The sequence below is a fragment of the Convolutriloba macropyga genome, chromosome 11, assembly GCF_964194025.1.
Source record: "Convolutriloba macropyga chromosome 11, txConMacr16.3, whole genome shotgun sequence".
Lineage (NCBI taxonomy): Eukaryota > Metazoa > Xenacoelomorpha > Acoela > Convolutidae > Convolutriloba > Convolutriloba macropyga.
This window is the reverse complement of record NC_134478.1, coordinates 20,514,281-20,536,290: the sequence shown is the minus strand read 5'-3', so window position 1 is coordinate 20,536,290 and position 22,010 is coordinate 20,514,281. Positions and strand designations below refer to the sequence as shown.

General features: G+C 34.3%; 2 protein-coding genes across 15 annotated transcripts in view; one reads left to right on the top strand and one right to left on the bottom strand.

Annotated features, from left to right (window-relative positions):
- Window positions 1–21,776, top strand: part of LOC142349389 (uncharacterized) — a 36,191-nt gene extending 14,415 nt beyond the window's left edge. For 3 of the 14 annotated variants that reach the window (XM_075400910.1, XM_075400909.1, XM_075400908.1), the window contains exons 2-3: window positions 17,683–17,743; window positions 20,226–21,776. In XM_075400910.1, coding sequence (XP_075257025.1) covers window positions 20,361–21,662 — 1,302 coding nt within the window. In that variant the 5' untranslated portion in view covers window positions 17,683–17,743; window positions 20,226–20,360 and the 3' untranslated portion in view covers window positions 21,663–21,776. The other 11 variants (XM_075400915.1, XM_075400918.1, XM_075400914.1 and 8 more) reach the window with 9 other exon arrangements.
- LOC142349391 (uncharacterized) lies at window positions 16,153–17,122 on the bottom strand. Its single transcript, XM_075400920.1, has one exon. It carries the CDS (start codon window positions 16,813–16,815, stop codon window positions 16,342–16,344), a length of 474 nt encoding a protein of 157 aa, XP_075257035.1. The 5' UTR covers window positions 16,816–17,122; the 3' UTR covers window positions 16,153–16,341.
- Window positions 21,777–22,010: the final 234 nt, after the last annotated feature.

Sequence of the window (22,010 nt, the reverse complement as noted above, 5' to 3'; positions counted from 1 at the left end):
GTTCAATACTTCAACATTAGCAATAAGCTCCTGTTGTTAAATGCGAGGCGTGTTTTTAAAATCTTTCGGCTCTAACGAGATTTATGCGGCGGCTATTAGGTGCCTTGGGAAATTATAGACTTTTAGGATTTGTACAAATGTTTCCAATCAAGTGCTAATCAGAGTTACGCTAAAGGAGCTTCAAAATAACTACAAGAAAGTCGACCTTAGAAACATTTTGGAGCGCTCTTCTAGTAATAAATTATCGACCACGTACAATCCCCAAACTAAATAACAGTCAAGTTAGCAAACAGCTAGCTTCCCCAGCCGAGGGGATAAGAGAGGATTTCCCAAAATTAGCAAAACTATATTAAGTAACTGATTGCCCAACAACTCGGGTAGCCAAATCGTGTTATTCCAGGTTTAGACTTCTATCCTCTCTTTATACAATAACAAGTTTACATTGCCTCGGTTTGTTATGTAAACTTTAGTAATAACTTTTGTGAGTTAACTGCAGCTTTATAATCATAACTTTTCTCCTCATAAACAGCCCGGGACGAGCACAGTTGCTTCCGGAATTTCCACAGAGTCCAGAAAGTGTTCGACTTAAGCGTGCCAATTTTTTGATATCAATAAAAAAGGTAAAATTTGTCATAAGCAATTATAATACGTATTCACGTCGCTTTTCTCGCTTTGACTTTCTGCGATAGCTTTTTCTTTTGCATGATCGACTTGGCTGGTATAGCTTGTAGTTAAAAATCACACTTTTTCGTACAAAATCAATTCTACCGTGAAAACTTTTAATCATACTTAAGTGCGGTTTATGTGACTATAACCAGTTACTGTGAGATATTACTTTTAAACTTGAAGTGTTCTTTGAGAGAAAAGATTTTTATTACTTTTTTCAAAACAACATTACAAAACATTAAGTTGTTAATAAAAGAAACTTCAATTTTGCTATTTGAAGTTCTGTGCTCATAAAAATGTCACCTCTCCGTAAAATAAACCGAACTTTAAGTGTTTAAATTAATCGCATCACTCTTCTTTATTTTACCACTGCTCGCGTTCTTGATTTTATTTGTCATAATTTGTACTAGTTATAACAATTCGTTCATACAACACAACCGTTCTTAAAGCTCTTTGTATCAAATTAAATTTTTCCATTCATAATTGAAAAATTTTCCTTTATTGAATTTATTTTTGTTAAAATTCAATAGCTTGACAATTATAAATGCTCCTTTGTTTTATTCGCATTGATCATAATTTTCCACGTTCTACTCACAATTGTCAAGAAATTAGTGCATTTTGTTTACATTGCCTAGTTTTCATCCGCTGAATGTGTTTGTCAATTTCTGTTTAATTTGGACCAGCCGACTATTTTTCCGAATCTGTTTCAGAAACGTGTTATTTGAACTAAGATCTAATCTATACTGCATTATAGTTAGTAGATAGCAGCTATGAAGTTTTAACATAGCATCAAGTAGATATTGCGTCTTATCGAAGACCCCTTTTGCGACCATTTAGTTACCTATAAATTCAAATCGGTTTATCTGAAAAGAAAACACTCAAATTGAAGCGGTACAATTTTTATACACAGCAAAATTTTCGAACACTTTAATTACAAGGTAAGTTAATTTTTAAATTTCTATAATAAAACTTCGAGTGTTTGTGGTCGTAAAATCTATATTAATATTTTGCTTTAAGACTAATAGCGACTACTATTAAACCTGGTTTTGTTTAATTCAAAGAAAAGATATAATAATAACGTCCCCGTTTTTAAGTTGTTTCGGAGAATTTACTCATTTTTAAAGTTCTAAGCTTCATTCACTTCGTAAAAAACTGAAACACAGGTAAATCTCAAATTTAATCAGCTTTCAGGATACCTTTGATTTGAGAGCAAAATCTGAAACGTCTTTGATTAGTTTCAAAAATTATCGATTGAACTTTTCAACGGCATAAATGTAAGGCGGTTAAAAGGCTTTTAAATAAGAAAAGATCCTACCAAAAATGGCCCCTTTTATCAGGCTAAGATGGACCGAATTTACTTTATTGCTTCAAATCTTTTTAGGCTTCCTTTCCCTGCCGTAATTTTCCCTCATTTTCTTACCCTTTCTCCATTATAATTGATGAGCAAATCCCCGGGAGGTTCTAATCAATTTGAGGCGAAGATAAAAGCCCTCACCAGTTAGATTTTGGCCCTAATTGAGGCTATTTGCGGGCAGCTAGTGAGGGGAGGGGAGGGGGTGGTGAAATCTTGTTAAAGGCAAAATTAAAGAGGAAATCTAAATTAAGACTTTATATCTTTAAACAGCCGACACAATAAAACGTGGAAAACTCGTGATGCGAAACTAAGTGGTTGTTCACAGTTGACAAAATAAAAGATGAAAAATTTGAAGATTTGTTCATGCGTTTTTGCGTGATTAAAATGTGAAAAGCGGTTAATAAAATTGAACACAAATGAATGTTCGAAGATTGCATCCCAACATCCCCCCACGCCCTCCCGCTCACCCATTCTTCCTTTTCACTTCCTTTGCTCATTATCTCGTTCACTACTAGGATCTTTGTGTAATTCCATAGGGGGGTTCTTTTCTTCCTTGTTCTTGGGTAATGAGACAACTAAATTGCTCCTAGCTATTGTATTACAGTAGGGTTTTCCGCCGGCCAATTTTGAATTTTAGCATACATTTTGTCATATATTTTTAGCAATGTATTTGTACCGCAATACTCACTATGACAAAGAATGATACAATTATTTTGGTGAGTTTTTAACTTTTTTTTAGCTCATTTACTTTGTCATTTGCTTTTATATCAGTAAACTCCCATCAATTTTTGCCCTCCCTGCCGGAAATCATCCCCTTGGGTGGTCTCCTAATAGCCCCAGCATTAGCCCTGGTCTTTGATCGGACGCCCTTTGATTTTCCGTTAAAAATAACATAATTGAATTGTCTCTTACTAAATTACACTAAGATTTAACTGACCTTTTTAATTCAGTTTGTTGCTAAACTTTGAGACAATAACTGCATTTTAAGCAATTTTTAGATTTTTAACACCCCTTTGACTAGATTTGATCAAAAATTTGTAACTTTCAGCAAAAATTGAAGTTTTTGAGACTTGGTAGCTTTTCAATTGAGTTAGCACAATTTGGTCATAAAGTTGTTGCCATCAGGTCTAATTTGGTTTTCCCATTCTTTTCCAAATTAACCCCGTTCCCCCTCTACCCCTTTTCTCACTGTTGCCCCCTGCGCGCCCCTTGTTGTTCCATTGTCCAATCAAGTATACCGGGCAACCATTCTAATCCAATCACAGGGTTCTTCCCCTTCTTTCTCTATTCTTCCCTTTCCCCTTTTTGCCCCACTCTTTCTTTTTCTCTCGCTCTGTCTTGTGAATTAAATCACACAGCATCCTGCGGCTATTTTTCCTGAAAAGCTTCAATCATTTGCCCCATCCTCATTAACTATACACTCTTGTTACCCTCGCGCTGAAACTGACGACTAGAATTGCCAAAATAGATTCACAATTTCATCTTCGCGTTGTCCATTTTATGCTGTTTTCGACGAAACGTTTTTGTGAAACATTTACTGTGGTCTATCTCAACTCGGATTTATTTATCAGTCCTCAATTGAAAATTTGGTAAGTAATTATGTATGTACTTTCATAATGACAAGTACCTCGAATTTTCGTGAGCGATTTATTTTGTTAGATTTATTTGCGAGTCATTTTGATTTCAGCTGAATACGCCGCTGTTATATTTTTTTATTAAAAATAATGATTTTTCAACCGTTGTTATTCATTTTTGAATGAATTTATGTCACGTTTATGTGCATAGAATCATTCACCAAGAAAGCCAGGTAATATTTCAAAATTTTTGTTTTTTCTTTAAATCTTCCTTTAAATATTTTCCTTTAATTAAAGCACCCTTGAGAGTATAATTAGAGCTTGAACCTAAGTTTTCTAAAGTTTTGACTGCTTTTGAGTTCTTTATGAGATCTTTATTGAACATGAACGGGTTACAAAAAGCAGTGGTCGTTCTTGGAGCTTCACTTCAAGAGCTTCAATTCTCATACACATAAAACTGGAAATCAAAGTTAATAATGAAGAAGTTTTGATCTGCTTGCTGATATTCATTCCGCGCTGACACAATATGTTGGGATCGTAAAATTTACCGGAAAACCATGCTTAGCAAACAGAAAACATATGTTCATAAAGCTGAAGTTAGCAATGGAAGATATAGAGATATAAAGATCATAGAGATTTACCTAAAAATATTTATATATAATATTATATATATATATATATATATATATATATATATATATATATATATAAATATTTATAAAATTTCAACTCATTTTATTAAATCTGTTGTACTGAAATAAAAAAAACGACGACCAAATCATTTTTAAATGATGAGAGCTCGTGCAAGACTGTCCGCAGCACATAATATTCCAATATACGTCTCAAGTTTGTCAACAACTTTTTTAATCTTGACTAGCAGTTTCGCAAAGCTCATTTTTGGAGCAAACTTTACTCAAATCTTCTTAATTTGTAAACGGAAAAGAAATCGCAATTCTCATTCAAATATGACCAGATATTGAACCGAATTCATTGCCAATAACTTTTCCACAAAGAGCAGATCCTCAGAAAATTGAAATTGATGAGTAATGAAACACTGAACGTTTCGATTTTTAAATACATCATGCAGGTAGACTCTGTAATTTGACGATCCAGTCAATTTTCAGACAATTGGAGAGAGTACATTTTAAATGGTTACAGTGTTTTCAAAGATATATTTCTTTTCGATATTTTTCTCATTTGAATTTTGTTCTTACAACTCAACATAGTCGTATGGAACTCTTAGTTACCTGGTAGACTTGTTTTGGCGGGCCACAAACTAGAAAAAGTTTTCCAAATCAAAAAAATGTTACGTGCTTTTTTATTTGAAATGAAAAAAAGACAAGGAGGCTCGGTAATGTGCGTTCGCACATTAAGTTCCGACCCCGCTCATCTACACTTTTCACTTAACTGTCTACCGAATGAGGAAGAGATAAAAAAATTAACATATCAACATATCGTTCAACAGACTACTAAGAGAATAAAACAATATACTCTTGAGGGCGGCCTAGGAGACCTGTGGCTACCATAATATGACTACGAGAAAAAGTTACGGCAAAAAAACCAAATAGTTACAAATATTAATTACGACCCTTCTCCATTTTATGAAAACCGCTAATAACCAAATCAAAATGGCAACAGATAAATTTTATACTAAGAAGATTAACCGTTACTTTTTTGGAACAAAATATGGGACTTTTCCTTAATGCGACTTAACAACAAGTCGACTAGAAATGAGCAAAAGGAGCAAAGTTTATTAAAACATTGCTTTTTTTAAGAAAAGAAATAAATTTCAACTGATTAGAAACATTACGCATCAAATGAAATCATTGAGAGAGTCTTCTATGCCTCAATAGAGAGCGACTGAGGCCTTTTATTATACAGGATATGTCATACGACTACAAAAAGAACGACAAATACACGCAAAAACGAAAATATTGATCGAAAATTTATGCACGAAAACGATGTCCCCCAATCAATTAAATATTAAGCTGATCGCTAAAAACAAAAAAATTTGTCGTTTGATATTTTCACAGTTGAAAATATTTTCAAATCAAATGAAGCCTATTATTGTGATACTGTGCATAGAAAACAAAAACCTACAAAAAAAAGGGGCAAAGATGCAAAAATCACGAAAATTGGTTTTATGAAAACTGGTTGTTCCAAGAAGAAAGACCATTTGAAGGAAGAAAAATCTTTATAAATAGCAAATTGTATTTCAATAGATGAATGATGGGAATTGTATAAAGAGATGCTTAATTACAATTTAACGGAAAAAAAATTGGCAGATCTCAAAAATCTATCTCTTTTTTTAATTAAAAAAAATATTTTCAAAATTCATAGCCAACAAAAGCTTTCGACTAAAAGAGTATACAGATTGTCTTGCAATTACTCGGAAAACTAATTGCAATTGTTATTAATGAAACTAAATCTTAAGACTATAAAATAAAATTAACTACAAGCTAAACTAATAAGGTTCACAAACAAATCTACGAAACCACAATTTTGAAGACATTAAATTGATAAGATGGTACCCGCGGGAAAATAACATCTTCATTTGCGTCTCTATTGATCATCATAACGTCTTTTTTGCAAAACGACTATCAGAAAATGACAACAAAAAGAACCACAAGAACTAAAAAGTATCTAAACTTAACAAAATTGTTCTGAAACAAATTGTGTTATCCCTGAAGACGTAATTTAAAACGTTTAAACAACAAAAAAAATTAATATTTGATTTGCCAAAAAATTAGAAAGAGCTTTAAATAATGAGGCTAATTAACGAAAATGATAGAACATTGTAAAAAACCAGAAAAAAAAAACGCAAACCACAACAAAAAGTTGACGAATACTATTACTCTTTTTTTTTAATTCGAAAGTCAAAACAACCATTAGATATCAGTTATTATGTTCATTTGTTTATCTACAGTTGGCCACTGAGACCTTTAATTACACAATATTTGGCATATGACAACAAAATTTAACAACAAATAAAGGGCAAAAATAAAAAAACTCTACCAATTTCTGCAAGAGAACGGTGTAACAGCCCTTCAAACCATAAGCTAGGAAAACCAAAATTAAATTCAGTTTCAAATGTTGTAAAGTTTTTTTTAGATAGATTGTTAAATAATGTGTAGAAAATCAAAGCCAGCAGCAAAAATGGACAATTATGCACAAATATCAGAAAATTTTGTATGAAAACCCGTAGTATCAAAAGCAAGAAAAACTGATGTTATAACTATCGGCCACAAAATTGGTTTGTATTCTACTATACTGAGGAGAGGTTGATTTGTACTTACTGATAATAATCAAACTGTTGACTAAAATAATACAAAAAACTGACAAGTTCAAAAAAATCGCAGAAATTTCCTTAAATCAATTACATTCAATAACATAAGAGACATTAGGTAACAACCGAGTGAATAGAAAAGGTTCATTCGCACCTCTTGAATAAAGCAATTAGATCTTTGAGCGGTTAAACTTAAAAATCAGATTGCCAAAATAATAACAATTGAAGGCAAAACACAAGAAGTCAGTTAAATTCTGCTCAAACTCTTCCTCAAATCCATCAAAACCTTTTGGTTCTCTGAAAACAAACTGTATCTACATTTAGCTTCAAATTTACGTAAATTGGAGCTGTCATTAACTGAGCAGTGAAAAAAAATATTTTCAGTAGTTAACATAAAAAAAACAAAAGCAAAATTTTTTGAAAAATGGCATCATCAAAATAAAAACCAAAAAGTCTCTGATTCTAAGAATCAATGATATTATCAAACCTCTCCCTGATTTTGTCCCGCGCCCAGCAAATCAACCAAGTGTTCCAAGTGTTTGCGAATTGACCAATTGTTGAGTGGAATACTTCAAAAATTAAAAAAAAAGCATTTTGTATAATTATCGACGTAAATCGGCAAAAAACGGCAAATTTTTAATTCCAGAAGATTTTCATACTGTGCTTAAATGTAACTAATGCTCTTTTTGATATTAAGGAGTCTGTGTTAAGGTTTCTAGGTCACTAAGCCTGGCATTATCGACTTAAATCGGCAAAAAACGGCAAATTTTTAATTCCAGAAGATTTTCATACTGTGCTTAATTGTAACTAATGCTCTTTTTGATATTAAGGAGTCTGTGTTAAGGTTTCTAGGTCACTAAGCCTGGCAGACTTTAACAAATTAGACCAAAAAAGCAAATTTTTGACGAAAAAAGTTTGAATTTCGAAAATTTTATCTAAAATTTTAGCCAGAAAATAATTCAATCAAACAATTCAGCAACGCTTTTCTATCTCTAACGGTAACAACAACACTCTGCCTTGAAAAATTTTAATTTATTTTGAATTATATTAGCGAAATTGTTCCAAATATTACCAAAATTAATGAAAATGTGAACAAAAACAGTCGAATGTTCACTGAGAACTTTATACTGTAAAACTTTAAACCTCGATATCTCCCTTTAAAAAACGAAAATTAAAAAATCTTTTTAATTCCGTATTCTACGCTTGACGGGTTTTTTAATTATACCACTCACATTTCTCTACGATGAATATATCGATCGGCCAAAATTGACTGAACAAAAAAACCCAGTTGAGTATATAGTTCCTCCCTCCCCACTAAATTGGGGGTCGGAACAATAAAGTAATCCTATAAAATTACCATTGATCCGCACACCTAATTACAGCGATACAACTTGAATAGTGCAAGCAACAATATTAATTGAATTCTCAAATATAGAAGACTACAATTCCATATTTGGTATTGTAGTTTTGGAGACCAAAAAACATTTTCTACTTTGTTGGGTTTTTCTTTTTCTCTAAAGAAATTATTTTCCGTATTTCTATTGTACTTAAACAGTAACACTGATGTTCAATTGGATACAACTTCTCGAAAATGAAATCCGAAGAACCAGTTTTTTGGTAATGTATAGTATAAGAAATTCATTTAAGATTTGAGAGAAAAAATAAATTAAAGATTTTTCTTTTTTCGTTTTTTAGAAAAGTTTATCGTCTGTTTAATTTTTCCCCTAATCCATATCGATCTTCTGTTTTGATTAAATCAAACATTCATGCATAAACAGAAAAGTGAAAACCTAACCTTGGTACTAACCAGAAGAGAAAAAATTTTCAAATTGTCAAAAATTTTGATTTTTGTCTTTTGAGTGCTTAATTTCTATTAAGAAATTTTCTCTTTGTTTTGTTTTTAAACAGATTTTTGTGTGAGCTAATATAATAAGATTATTATAATTTAATTGCAATTTTTGAGCAATTGTTTTGATACAATTTAATAATTTTTTATACTCCGCCTCAACCCCACCCCTTCCAACCTCAATATTTTTCTGTCTTTTATTTTCTTGTTTTTCTTTCAATGTTTTAGTCGGCTCTTTTTTTTCAAATTTCAATTAATTTGTTACTTTCTTTATAAAATCGAAACTAGTCTCTAAGGGCTACAAAAAGATGTTTCTCCTTTTTTCTGTACGATGCGTATAAAAAAGTGAAAATTATATTGACGAAAAGAAGCCGGGATCGCATATATATTCCCTCATTTTGAAAAAATAAAATGTTGGATCAAAAACTGAACAAAACTTTCCGTATTCTCTATCCATTTTTTTCAAGTGTGATAAACCCCTGAGATATGGTTGAAAAAAGTTGACAAAACACTCTTACGACACACCTCAGTCCCACAACAGAAAAACCATACGGACTATTTTTCTAACAGTTTTGATGCTAGAGCGTTTTGTGAATAATTAAAACAAGCTGATAATTTAGGTAGCTGGATTGGGTGTTTTAATGCAGTTTCAAATATCAATGTTTGGAAATATACAGTGAATCAGAAAGTGAGTTATAAATGAAGTGAAGTGGGCACAATCAACTAAAGACTAAACAAGAAACTTAATTTGTAATTTTTTAATTTGTTAAGAAGAGAGCTCTTTTTATGACAGCTTATTTTTTTATCTGAGAAACGAAGAACTCCGTGTATGGCTCAGACATGGCGTCTACAATTTGTCTGCGTTGGTCAACCTGGGAAATATTTGATGTAATTTGTTCGCCCTGTTTATTTTAATCCCCACCAACTACTAAATGTTAACGGAGGATCTAAAATAGTCTTTTGCCAAAATATATTTCTGATTACAAAAAATGCAAAACTTATAGTTTTTTTGGCTTTCGTAGGTTATATGAAAAAACGTGATCTTTTTGAATTTAATTAAAAGCAGATTTGCGATTTTCGTTCCTTTTTTAATGTGTCAACGGTCATTATTATATGATAGGCAGAAATGATGTTATTTATTTCCATCAATCTGAAAGACTAAAATCTTTTTTTTTAATCAGACCATCCGAAAGTTTCACTGTTGGTCTTGACTCAACCCTCTAAGTAACAATCAACATGCATTGTAACTGTTTGTTTCCCATCTTTGTATCTATTGATTAGCAAGATAATGCTAAAAAATGTTTCAATTTTTACATCAAAAAGTTTTCTAGTTTTTATTTTTGTTCACGAGTTCAAATCTGCGAATGAATTGTGGTGTGCTTTTAGAAACATTTGCATGTGAGATGTACGTATGTACGTATGTGTATATGTCGTTTACGTATTGCATCTTAGCATGTGCGTGTGTGCATGTGTATGTGCGTATATCTTGCGGCATTAGTGAGTAGAAAATTGAATTTACAATTCGGAATTAAGCTAAGCGCCCCCTAATTTCGTTTATTGAAGCTCTTTTCCCCAAGGGTAATAATCCTTCCCTTTCTATGGCTCCAGCCCCACGCCAATTTTCCTCTCTCACTCTCTTCTCTCTTGTTCAGCTTACTTACTATCTTTCTGGAGTTTAGATGCGTGAAAAATTCTAGTTACACTGCAACCGTGGCTCAAACAGGCAAATGACGAATGCAAAGCTCTAATCTTATTTAAATTTCTAAATGCATTCTTGTATTTCTCCTGTGGTATGATAGATTTGGTTATGTTCTAACAAGATACATCTAGAGCTTTTAGATTCCTTGTTGTGTTTTTTATATTGACTGTGTGAAGTTCAACCTTGACCTACAGTTTGGTGAGTTTAAAGCTTGTATATTTAGTTTTTTTTGCTTATAATAGCAGTATTCTTAGTACTTAGTAGTATTTTGATACTAATTTCGAAAGTACGCTTGACCCAAATGTCAGTACTATTTTGCAATAAATTGTCCGTCAATAATCTTTTGTAGATAATTTTTTTAGAAAGAGGCAAACACAGAACATTTCTTTTGTTAAAGAAAAAATTAATCCCTTGTTATTTATCTCTTTCTCCTGCTATCTATTAAAAGACAAAGACTGTATCCTACTAATTAAGTTGATGCATTCTCTGTTTCTCTGATGTGAAAAAACAAGTTTGAAAGTTTCGTCTTGTTAGAGTAACTTTTTGCTCGTTATGTTGACTCTGTGTAAACACCATTATAGTGATAGTAAAAATTGGGACCTTTAAGGGCTGCGACGCCACAATCTCTTAATTGATTGCAATCCTGTGCTCTCCACTGAGCCAACTAGTCCACATTCCGAGAGTCTTACTATGCTCTCTTATATTGAGCTATCATTTCAACCTCCATCTTATTATCACAACTTATTTATTATAGTTTATACTCTAACACATCTGGCTCGAAATGCACATAATTATTTGAACCTCGACAGTTCAGTTTTGAATAGTCTGCCACGGCAAGCATCCATTATCAAGAAAAATGTTTGACAAAAGAAATTGTTCTGATTGCTTCAATTTTAATTGTATTGAATCGAAGAAGGAGTTGTACGGCCATAAAAGTGAAAACAAGCTCCTTGCGCATTAAATTTTCGGCGAAAATGTTTTTTGTTCAGTGTGACCTTTCTTGGGAACCATATCCAGGAATCAACTCAGGCCATACAAAAGTTTCTTATATAATCTTACTATGGTTGACAAGATTTTAATATATGATTTTTATATGGTATCCAAGAATCCGGCAAGCACATTGTTTCTTTCAACATCCATACTTTAAACGCTTATAGTAGCTGGCATATTGGTACCATGTATGGTTCTTGAAAGATTTTTATACGGTTCTTACATGGTCCATTGATGGTACTTATATGATTTTTATATGGTTCTTTCCAGATTCGTATTTGGTACATCGTTCTTAAATAGTTCATAAATCGTTTTTACATGGTTTTTTTGCGATTATTTTATGATACATGTTTATCTCATGGCTCTTGCATTATTCCTAAATGATTCGTTAATACTATTTTAATTGTATCGGTTTGTTTTATAGTCGCAGGTTGGTCATTTGTCGGTTCTCCTGTTTTTTGCTCACTTTGACAATTATCGTCTTATATGGCACCATGAGTATGTATGGTCTTCAATTTGATTGCAATTATCCATGAATTTTATTTTTTTTCAAGTGCCTTGAGGAGTTTTTCTCCGCTCCAAGTGCAATGCATGTTTCTTTTAAGAGTTTTTCGAGCAATGGTGAGTTTTTTCATGGTCAGTTATATGGTCCCCAAGTTAGCATGAACTCCATATATGATTTTGATATGGTTGTCAAGAAAAGTTTATGATGGTCAACCCGGTCTTGCAAGTATTTTGGTCTGGTGTAAATTTTTCATTGTGTCTGATGATATACCTGGTTGTCTGTTATGCAACTCTTAAGGCATGCAAACTTAGTACTTAATAAAAAATAAAATAGGCCGAGACATTTGGCCGAGACAAATGGCCGTTTCATTTAAAATCTGCATCCATCAGGACTTAGATCATAGCGACGGCTGAAAATTCTTTTACTCAAAATTTAAGTAATATTTATTTTGGTTAGTTTTATCATCCCCTAAGATACTGCTCGTACAAGTTTTAAATTGTTTTTACGATAACCGGTACAAACTTCCATCTCACATGATAAGTGTGAATTTTGGAATTTTGCGGGGAGTAGTTTTTGCCAGATTCCTGAAACATCTTTCACTCTAACTTGCCAAGATTGATTTGGAATTTTGCTAATTAATTGGTTACTATGATAACTTTATTTTTGATTCGGAACCCTTGTTATGTGCTGCACAGTAATCAAAAATTTTAATAAATTGAGAAATTTAAAACCTTAAGCGTGATCAACTCATAAAAAATTTTTCTATCAGGGCAAAAAGAGTTTTGTTCTCGCATTGAAGAAAAAACATTTTTTATGCAGCCGAGATGTGAAACAAGAAAATGCCTAAGTAATTTTTAAAACGACCAAAAAATTTTTTAACTTTGAACAACGTATATGGAATCTTATACATTGAAATTTTCTGTCTTTATCTTCCGTAAAAAATAGAGCTTAACAGGACCAAATTTTTCGTTTTTTTTTCTTGAGAAATGTTTTTGGATTAAGATTTAGTCATTTGTTTGATAGGAGTAACCATAGAGCAAGAAAAAGAATGAAATAGAGTATTCCAGTATCATTGTCAGAGCTTGCAAGTGGTATGTTGATATGAAAATGAATAAAATGACAAGTTATTGAAAATTTTCAATTTTTTTTTAAATTTTACATCAAAGACTTAGAAAAAATCGGTTGACGATTGAATTGCTTAACTAAGTCCTTATGTCAGCTTTTAACTTATATTTTCTAAAACTAATTTTTACTGTATATTTGTTTAAGAGTCTATTCCAATTTTGCTTCCCTCAATACGTTATTCACCCCCAGTTACAGAGCACGGGTTGTTACATAGTAAATCATTACGTGAAGATATGGCACTTGCATTTTTTTTTTGGGGGGGGGGGTGCAAAAAATATGCACCCAGTAAGTTGAGGAACATAAACCGAGAAGAGCTTTGTTTGATGGTACGTGTCAATTTTAGTTATTTTTTTGTGAACATATTTTCTTGATCTCTTAGAGAGTTGCTTTTATTAAGAACTCATTAAAATAAACTGCCAGCTTTTCGAATGTTGATATTTGGTTGTTTTGAAATCAGATAACCAATATGACAAAAAATTATTTTAAATATGATGAAATTTAAAATAATTTTTCTTTTTAAAAGTATTTTTCTCTATACACGCTTGAGTAGCTTTTTGTTTAAAGTCGTTTAAAATTAGTTTAAAGTTGAAATCAATTGGTTGCTGGACATAATTTTATATAAAAATTGCATCACCATGGTTTGGTTCATTTTTTTCTCGGATTAATATTGTTATAAATATTACTTCATATGCCAAACTTTGAAATTAAAAATTGTTTTAACATGCTAACTATTTCACAATTGGTCAATTTTTACGATCTCAGACCTTTTTGGTTGAGAGGAAACACTTATTTGTAGCTATCAGCGCTCTCGTACGTCTGATGTTTTGCATGATTGTTAAAAGCGTCAAACTTTGATTTCATTTTTTATCTCATAGATTCATTTATTTTCACTTTAAAAAATTTATACAGTTAGATAAAAAGGATTAGAAGTAAATACGAAAGCAAAACAACGATGGAAAGAAGCCATTACTGATTTAGTTATTTACAAACATTTTATGGCATCGATAAATTGGAGGAGTGTTTTCAAATAATTTACCCAAAATTAATTGGAATACGTTAATTAATTGGAAGACTGATTTTCTATGATGTTTTGTACTTTCGGTTTTTAATTTTTTTTCAATGTTTTTTTTACTGGGGCTCATGAAAATTTGAGAATAATTAACGAACGCGATTGGATTTATGCAATCACTAAAACCAGCCACTAGTAAATATGAAATAACTTGAACCTGGCTTCCAGTAACTACCGCAAAAACTGGTGTTTTCTCGAATTACTAGGCTGGTTTTTTTGTTTGAAAAGTTTCAAAATTGAAACAATTACAAAACACTAAAAAATATGCATGAAAATTTTATAATTTTCGTAAATGTTTAAAAGAAAAAGCGAAAAATCAATTCAAAACATTTACGAAAATTATAAAATTTTCATGCATATTTTTGTTTAGTGTTTTGTAATTGTTTCAATTTTGATACTTCAAACAAAAAACCAGCCTAGTAATTCGAGAAAACACCAGTTTTTGCGGTAGTTACTGGAAGCCAGGTTCAAGTTATTTCATATTTACTAGTGGCTGGTTTTAGTGATTGCATAAATCCAATCGCGTTCGTTAATTATTGAATACAGCGAAACATTTTCGAGGGCACCAATTTTAGTTTCTCAAAGCTATTCTCTGTACTGATACACACCTTATATTAAGGTTGCTGCAAAATTTTCCTAATCACAGCCTGGGAAAGGCATTTTAGGGATAAGTTTTTGAATTCCCAACTGTTTTCTACATGTTACGTACCCAACCCTGTAGCCGGCGTTAAACTTTTTTTCAATTTTCAGAATGCCAACATTTAATGTTGTCGACATAACATAGCTGTCTTACATAGATATCGGTACAGTTTTATCATCTCTTCATTGAGAGGCGTGCATAGTGCAGTAGAAAAAAATCGCTTTAGAGAGCGCTTAAGTGTCTAAGTGTCTACAAAGTTGGTCCGCTGAGATTACAGGTCCCAATCTTTGTTTCTTCAGGTTTACTGTTCAATTTTTCAATTTTTTTAAGAGTTTTTATATTACTGTTGCCCACTTTGCTGTTCTGGTTATACTGCGAAGTGCATAATTGCCAGTTACCAATTGATAAATTGACGTCATGTTTTATTCCATTTATGGTCATTTTCTATGTCCAGTATTCAATGGCTATAAACGGTTGTTAATGTCAAATAGCCAGTACCTAAACCTGGGGGAGCTCTGTATTTTTGGTCAGGGGAGGGGATTGAATTTTATGACTTGGCTGGCAGCCATGTTGGCTTTGGCTGATGTCAATCCATTTACGCAGCCAGGTTGTATAGCCAGGCCGAGTCGCCATTTTTGTTGCACACTATGGTTCTGGTCGCAGGTAGAGGCTAGAGATTGATGGAATGGAGGTTTCGGCTGTGATTTTGGGATTGCATTTGCAAATGAGATTATTACTCAGGAATAAACAACAATATCCTGATAGTTTTAACCTCTGCGCACACCTGCACCAAGACACGCCGCAAATCCAGAACAAAAAGGCAAAAGTCGCTTTACGACATTCAAGGATTAATATAAAATCAATATAATTTTAAGACTTTTGTTACAATCGAATTTAAATGTGCGCATTTCAGTTTCCAACAGGTGAAGCCGATTTGGGGGGTCTGAAATCACGTAATCTCTACCTAATGTTGCCGCCAGTCGTTCTTTCTCTCCATACGCACACACATACACAATGCTGCATTAATCAATAGGAATTTACAAAAGATTAACCGTTCCATTATTTTTTCACTAAAAGCCTCTGCATCCCAACTAACAATCATTCCGACACAACAGCCTGTTGTATTTCTAGCTACCTTGTGCCTCCGTGTTGTTCTCTCTTCTGTGCCGGTTATGCGTTGTTCTCTCATTGCCTTTAGCTTGCTTTCATTTCTCTTAATAGTCGCCACTCTCAACCTTTCTCCCTCTCGCTAGCTCCTTCCTTGGATAAAGCTAAAAGCCGTCACTTTAAGACATCATTTGAAGAAATCAAAAGCACAAATTGCCTCTTTTGTTCCACAAATTTTTAACTCTTTACTGGCTTTTATTGTAATAAAGTCAAAGACTTTAGCAAAATACCTTCTTTAGAAACTGTATTTGGTGAGTACGATTCAAATCATTACAACTTGATATGAAGTAAGATATATTGCAAAGATCTCAAACTTGGAGGGCTGTTTTGGTGATACAAAAATTTGGCTACTTTTTTTCGGCATGAAATTTACATATTTTTGATTGAGTTTCACATTAGTTCAAGTTTCACATTCTTGGTTCATTGTTGCGCTGTTTGAGAAGCTCTTTTCAACACTTCCTCGATTCTGGACTCCCGCTGTTGGCAACTTTCTTCGAACAATTTCCTCTGCGCCTCTTTGTTCTCGCTAACTTGCTCGAAATTGCTCTCAATTTTCTTCTTGGTCAGCTCGATAAACTTTTTCTCATCCTCGCGTTGTTTTGACAGAACTTCGGATCGCCTATCTTCCAGCAGTCGGACCGATTCCAATTTAGAGTCGAGATACTCCTTTCGTCGCTCCTCGGCACGTGCAATTTTCATTTCGATTTCAGTTTTATCACGTGGGCTGGTGCCCCCGCTCTTGGTTTGCAGGGTCGATACAATTTCGGGGGGCTCCTCGACTTTGGGAGCTTCCAACACGACCTCGAACGCCATGCCACCCGAGGAACTTTTCACATCTTCGACTGTTTCTTCGAAATCGGCCATCATTTTGGTCACATTTTCTTCTGAACCCATTTTTGCTTTGTTTCCTACAAAGTTTTTGTGCAAAATTAACGTCGTATATCCTTTTTGATATGGTAAATATGATAACTTGGTCAAAAAATTTAGGTAATCAGAAATTGATTGATTTTACTAATGTTGGGTTTTGTGCAGTTTTTGCGATGCCTGATCTGTGATGTTGATTTTGTTGACCGAAAAACAGCAAAATGATGTCAGCAATGTTTAAGAGGACAGACTGTGAAACAGGTACTTTTTAGCGGACAAACAGAAAAAAGTTGTTCAACGCTTAGTTGTTCTCTTTGGATTAACAAAAAAATTCTTTATGGCTTTCGATTTTGGAGCAGGTGGAATTTGAACTCTTTTTGAAAAGAACAGATATTTGTTTAATTATTTAGAGTTGAGTTTTGAAGTGAATGATTTTGAACAAATTAAATTTACTAAATGCTCAGCATTTATTTAAAATTTGTTTCTCCTTTTCGCTCACTTTTTCGCTGTTGGATCACCTATAAAATTTTGCTCAATATCAATTTCAATTTCATGGTATTTTGGGGACAAGAAGTTGATACAAGTAAAATTTAAATTGGTGATGTCATTTACCTTGAAGATGTCTACAAGTATGATTTTTTAAGCTTGAAAATTCAGGAAAACAATTCCTTAATTAGTTATGGTCGCTAATAATGAAAACTATCGTAACTTGTAAGCTTTGATCATTTTCTTGGTAAAACCCTTTTCTGTCACTTTTCGGGTTTGTATCAGTCTTTGGTATCGATTGATCAGAATGATTATTCACCACCTTAGAGTAGTTATAAGTCTATCAGTTATTGTTGATTGAAATGTACTGTAAAGAGAACATTTTAAGGAGTGATTTTTGATTTTTTACAGGAACCGCTGAGAAATCAGCTGAAAGATAGCCACGTGGAAATATCAGCTATAATGGCAACGGGTAAAGATATATATACTGATGATATGACTATAATGATAGAGATATAAGCTCCATTAGCACTGATAGATGATAATTTGCTTCCGACTAAAATCATTTGGAGTTTGGACTTCTTAGACTAATGTCGTGTTTAGATGATAGACGACCAATTATGTTTATCCAATAGAAATCACCGATACTCAACCAACCAACCAATCAGAAAGCTACATTTTTAGCCAATCTTAAATCACGCTCAGACACGCCCCCTAAACTCAACATTTTTAGAAATTGACAAGCTTAAATGCATCATAATTTATAACGAAAGAACCGAACTGCAACAGTAGTTTGTTATAAACATAACTTTAGGAAATAATCATCCTCGAAAAAAGCCCTCACGAAATAACAACCCTTCATTAACTATAGAGATTTGAGAATCGATGAAAATTTTGAACCAGTAACTCAGGTTCTTAAACATTTTAATGAAATTTTAGGGCAAATTTTTCCGTGAGGGTTTTGTTTCGGGGTTTCAAAGCCCTTTGCCATGATGTATATGAACACATTTTGAGGCAGAGGGTGTGAACAGTTAGCATTAATTACTTAAATGTCGTGACTAGTGTTACAAAACTCTTAGAATGTACTGTTATGTAATGTACTTGGGTAAATGTACCACCACTTTACTTTAACATGCGTGACCATTTCAGTTTTAGATCGCATAATCAGAACAAGTGCACACTTGTGAACAAATTAACAAGTAACCCCCATCACACAATCCAAATACAACAAACCCGTTATGCCGAAAACCCTCGTGATAAAAATAATGCAACGAAACCGGGGTCTGGAAACGCGAGGGTTCCTAGAAACAACCTCAATTTTGGGTAGACCACAAATCATAAATATTTTGAATTCCATCAAGAAGCAAGGGTTTTACCGATAGAAAACGACTGATTTTTTGTGCAAATTTGCACAATATATTATTTGCAGAGTCAAACAACGATTTTAAATCAATTTTAGTTGAATTAATTTCTGGAATAAATTGTGGGTTACATTTTAGTTTGTTCACACTGCGTGCAACCGGCCTAAATAGCCCAATCTTTCCTTTTCCTATACTGTAATCATCAGTTTATGACTTTGACAATTTGCCCAAAACAACAACGACATCAGTTTGACGTCTACTGTCGTAATCACTTCTAGGTAACCGGCTTTAATCACGCGTGATTGCGTGCTATGAACAAATTTGGCCAATTACGAAAACCCCGGGCAAAATGCATTAACTCGTCCATTAAATATTTCACGCGGGGCGAAACAAAAGGTGTGAGGTTGGAGGTGAATTTTACCCTAATCGGTTTTGGGAACCCCTATAAGGAAAAATGGGTAATAGAAGGCATTACTAATCTGTAAGCGGAACATTTCAAAATTGAAATTTGACTGATGTCGAAGCCGCTCATTCTGCTTAAGCACTTATTCTGAACCGCCTCTGTTCAAAATTGAATGTTTTTTTGCTTCGGCAAGGCCAAACGTTAAAAAAGTGAATAATAATCGGCCTAGAGAAATAGAAAATTCAGACATTAGAAAACGAAGATACTAAATTCAAACCAAAATCAGGAAGTACTGACACGAATTTCAATGTTTAGATTATTAATTCAGTTTCAAAATTGTACAGACAGACTAATTGATATTAATTTTATCAGCACTTGATAACCAAAGATGGGCGAAACAGAAGCCATTTTTTACGGTACGATGTATCTCTATTTGAAACAAATTATGGTTACGGTTGCACAGTAGAACAAATATTCATGTAGAACCCTCCCCTTACTTGCCTTCTAATGTCCCGAAAACAAGACCCATCTATTTTTGCCCGCTTAAGTTTGCTCCTTTAAGGGGACTAAATTGAAACGTTCACTATTTTAACGGCGACTTAAATGTGCTTATCGGCCTTTTAACATTAAAGGAAAAATAGTGACGGTGAAATCATTGGCATATAACGTGAACAAAATTTTAAAGCTCGTTATCTATTTAGCAAAGCTCTTTTAGCCATTAAATTTGAGGGGGAAAGGGAAAGCGGGGAATAGTATTTCACGGCTGATTAGCGAAATGGAAAGGAAGGGGAAAAAGTACCCATTCTCCTGTCTGTTCAAATTAACACTGACACGTTGCCGGAAGCCCTGTAATACATTAGATCCAATCTAATTTTGGGGGCTTTTTTCTATCCGTAGATAATCAGGAACTAAAATGAGCTGAGTATGTAGTTAAGATGACGTGAATTGAAATTGGCACAAAGCTTTTTTTCTTTTCAATGCCCCCCCCCCCCCCCAACCGTATCTAGCTCCCACCCTCATACCGCCCCTTATATTTTCGCTCCGTAGGACACTGAATAGCCTTAACAGCTTATACTATACAATGCATTTGTGACAATGTGTATAGGTTAGTTGCCCTAATTAGAGAACCCATGCTTCAAATTTCCGCCCTCTTTTTCCGTTTGTAAATCCAATTTCTCTTGTCTGTTTAGGTCCGAAATTCGATCACACACTTCACATTTCTCCCCTTGTGAACAAAATAACCCCTCAGTGGAAAATCGCTGCTGATAACTGTTGTACCGAACGTCACTTGGTTACTGGGTTCCTCTGTCTCCTCAAGCACAATAATGATGCAACTTGTCTCGCGAGAAAGCACGATCGCAACTAGCAACGCAGCTCTTGACGGCGACAATAATGACCCTGGTAAAATGTTTGTCGGGGGCTTAAGTTGGAGTACCACTGAAGATCGTATGAAAGAGTATTTTTCTAAGTTTGGCGAAGTTCTTGAATGTTGTATAATGCAAGATTCAACCAGTAAAAAGTCGCGAGGATTTGGTTTTATAAAGTTTGCCGAGGCTGAGGCCGTCGACCGAGTTGTAGACTCTAACCATCCCCACCTTATTGACGGGAAAAAGGTAGACCCCAAACGAGCAGTCCCAAAACACCAGTCCAAAGTTGTGAGCAAAACGAAGAAAGTTTTCCTGGGTGGGTTGCCGCCAGATACCCACGAAGATGACATCCGGGCTTACTTTGGACAATACGGGGAAATTGAAGAGGTAATGTTGATGTACGACAAAAATACCCAACGACTCCGGGGCTTCGCTTTTGTCAAGTTTACGAAAGAGGAGTCGGCTGATGATGCGTGCCGAGAGCACTATCACGAGATCAAAGGCAAAATGTGCGAGGCGAAGAAAGCCCAGCCAAAAGAAGTCATGAACCAGCTCGCATCCCAAAAACCCAATCCAAATTCGGGCTTAATTGACCCATTCCCACTGTTTGTGAGAACTCAGCAAAGTTTGATGAGTTATAACCCAGCTGCCAATATGGCATACCCAGGCACAATTATGAACAGCTTTCAGCAGTTTGGTTCAACTCTGAACCCTCTAAGCCTCGCGGCTATGAACCCAAACTACTACCCAATGCTTCTTTCCAGTCTGGGCGCAGCAGCTGGGCTCACCCCATCCCCTTCACTAAACAACCTGTCATGTTTAAGCAGTCCTCCCAGCAAGAAAGCCCTTCAAAGTCCAGGCGTTTCGATTCCACAGAACCAGTTTTTATACAACCCAGCAGATACAACCCGTGCAATTACCCCCGCCGGAATGGCCACCAACCCCCACCAAAAGCTAACCGAACTGGCCATGATGTCCGCCGCGGCCGCCAACCCCCAACAACTGGCAATAACCTCCCAGACCTCCCAGGCGATCGCCATTCCCTCAAACAAACAGCTTCCCCAGACACCCCCTGCTGCACTTCCAGGGTTCCAACCGGCCAACTTGTCCACGGCGGGTAACGGGCTCTTCGAAATGTACCAGAACGGAATTTTAATCAACCAATTAGCCCACCAGAGCCTGCAAGGAACACCTGCCGCTAATGGCAACATTTTCTCCGACAACTCAGCTCTCTTAGCTGCTTTTAATGGTTATCAGTAGATTACTATTGACAAAACAACTCAAAAGTAATTGATTAGTAATTCATTTTTCTTCTGTAAACCATAACTGATGAATGTGTCAAAATGCGGTTCACGTTTCAATCTCTCCTTTACTTCCATGGAATTAAGTCAAAACATTCGGAGAAAAATGCGAACAATCTCCAGAATTTTCACTAATCTACCCTAGTTTTGTCCTATTTAGGAAGAAATTTGGTGGCATAATTTTAAAGTTGAAGGCAGGGGTGGGGGTTGTAAAATTGAACCGAAAAAGCCATTCCATACATACATAATTACATGAACAAATTGAACTTGCCCATTTGATAGTAATTACTATTTATATATTTACCCT

What these genes read in the sequence shown, in the direction of transcription:
- LOC142349391 (XM_075400920.1), bottom strand. Translation starts at nt 16,815, where the DNA reads ATGGGTTCAGAAGAAAATGTGACCAAAATGATGGCCGATTTCGAAGAA.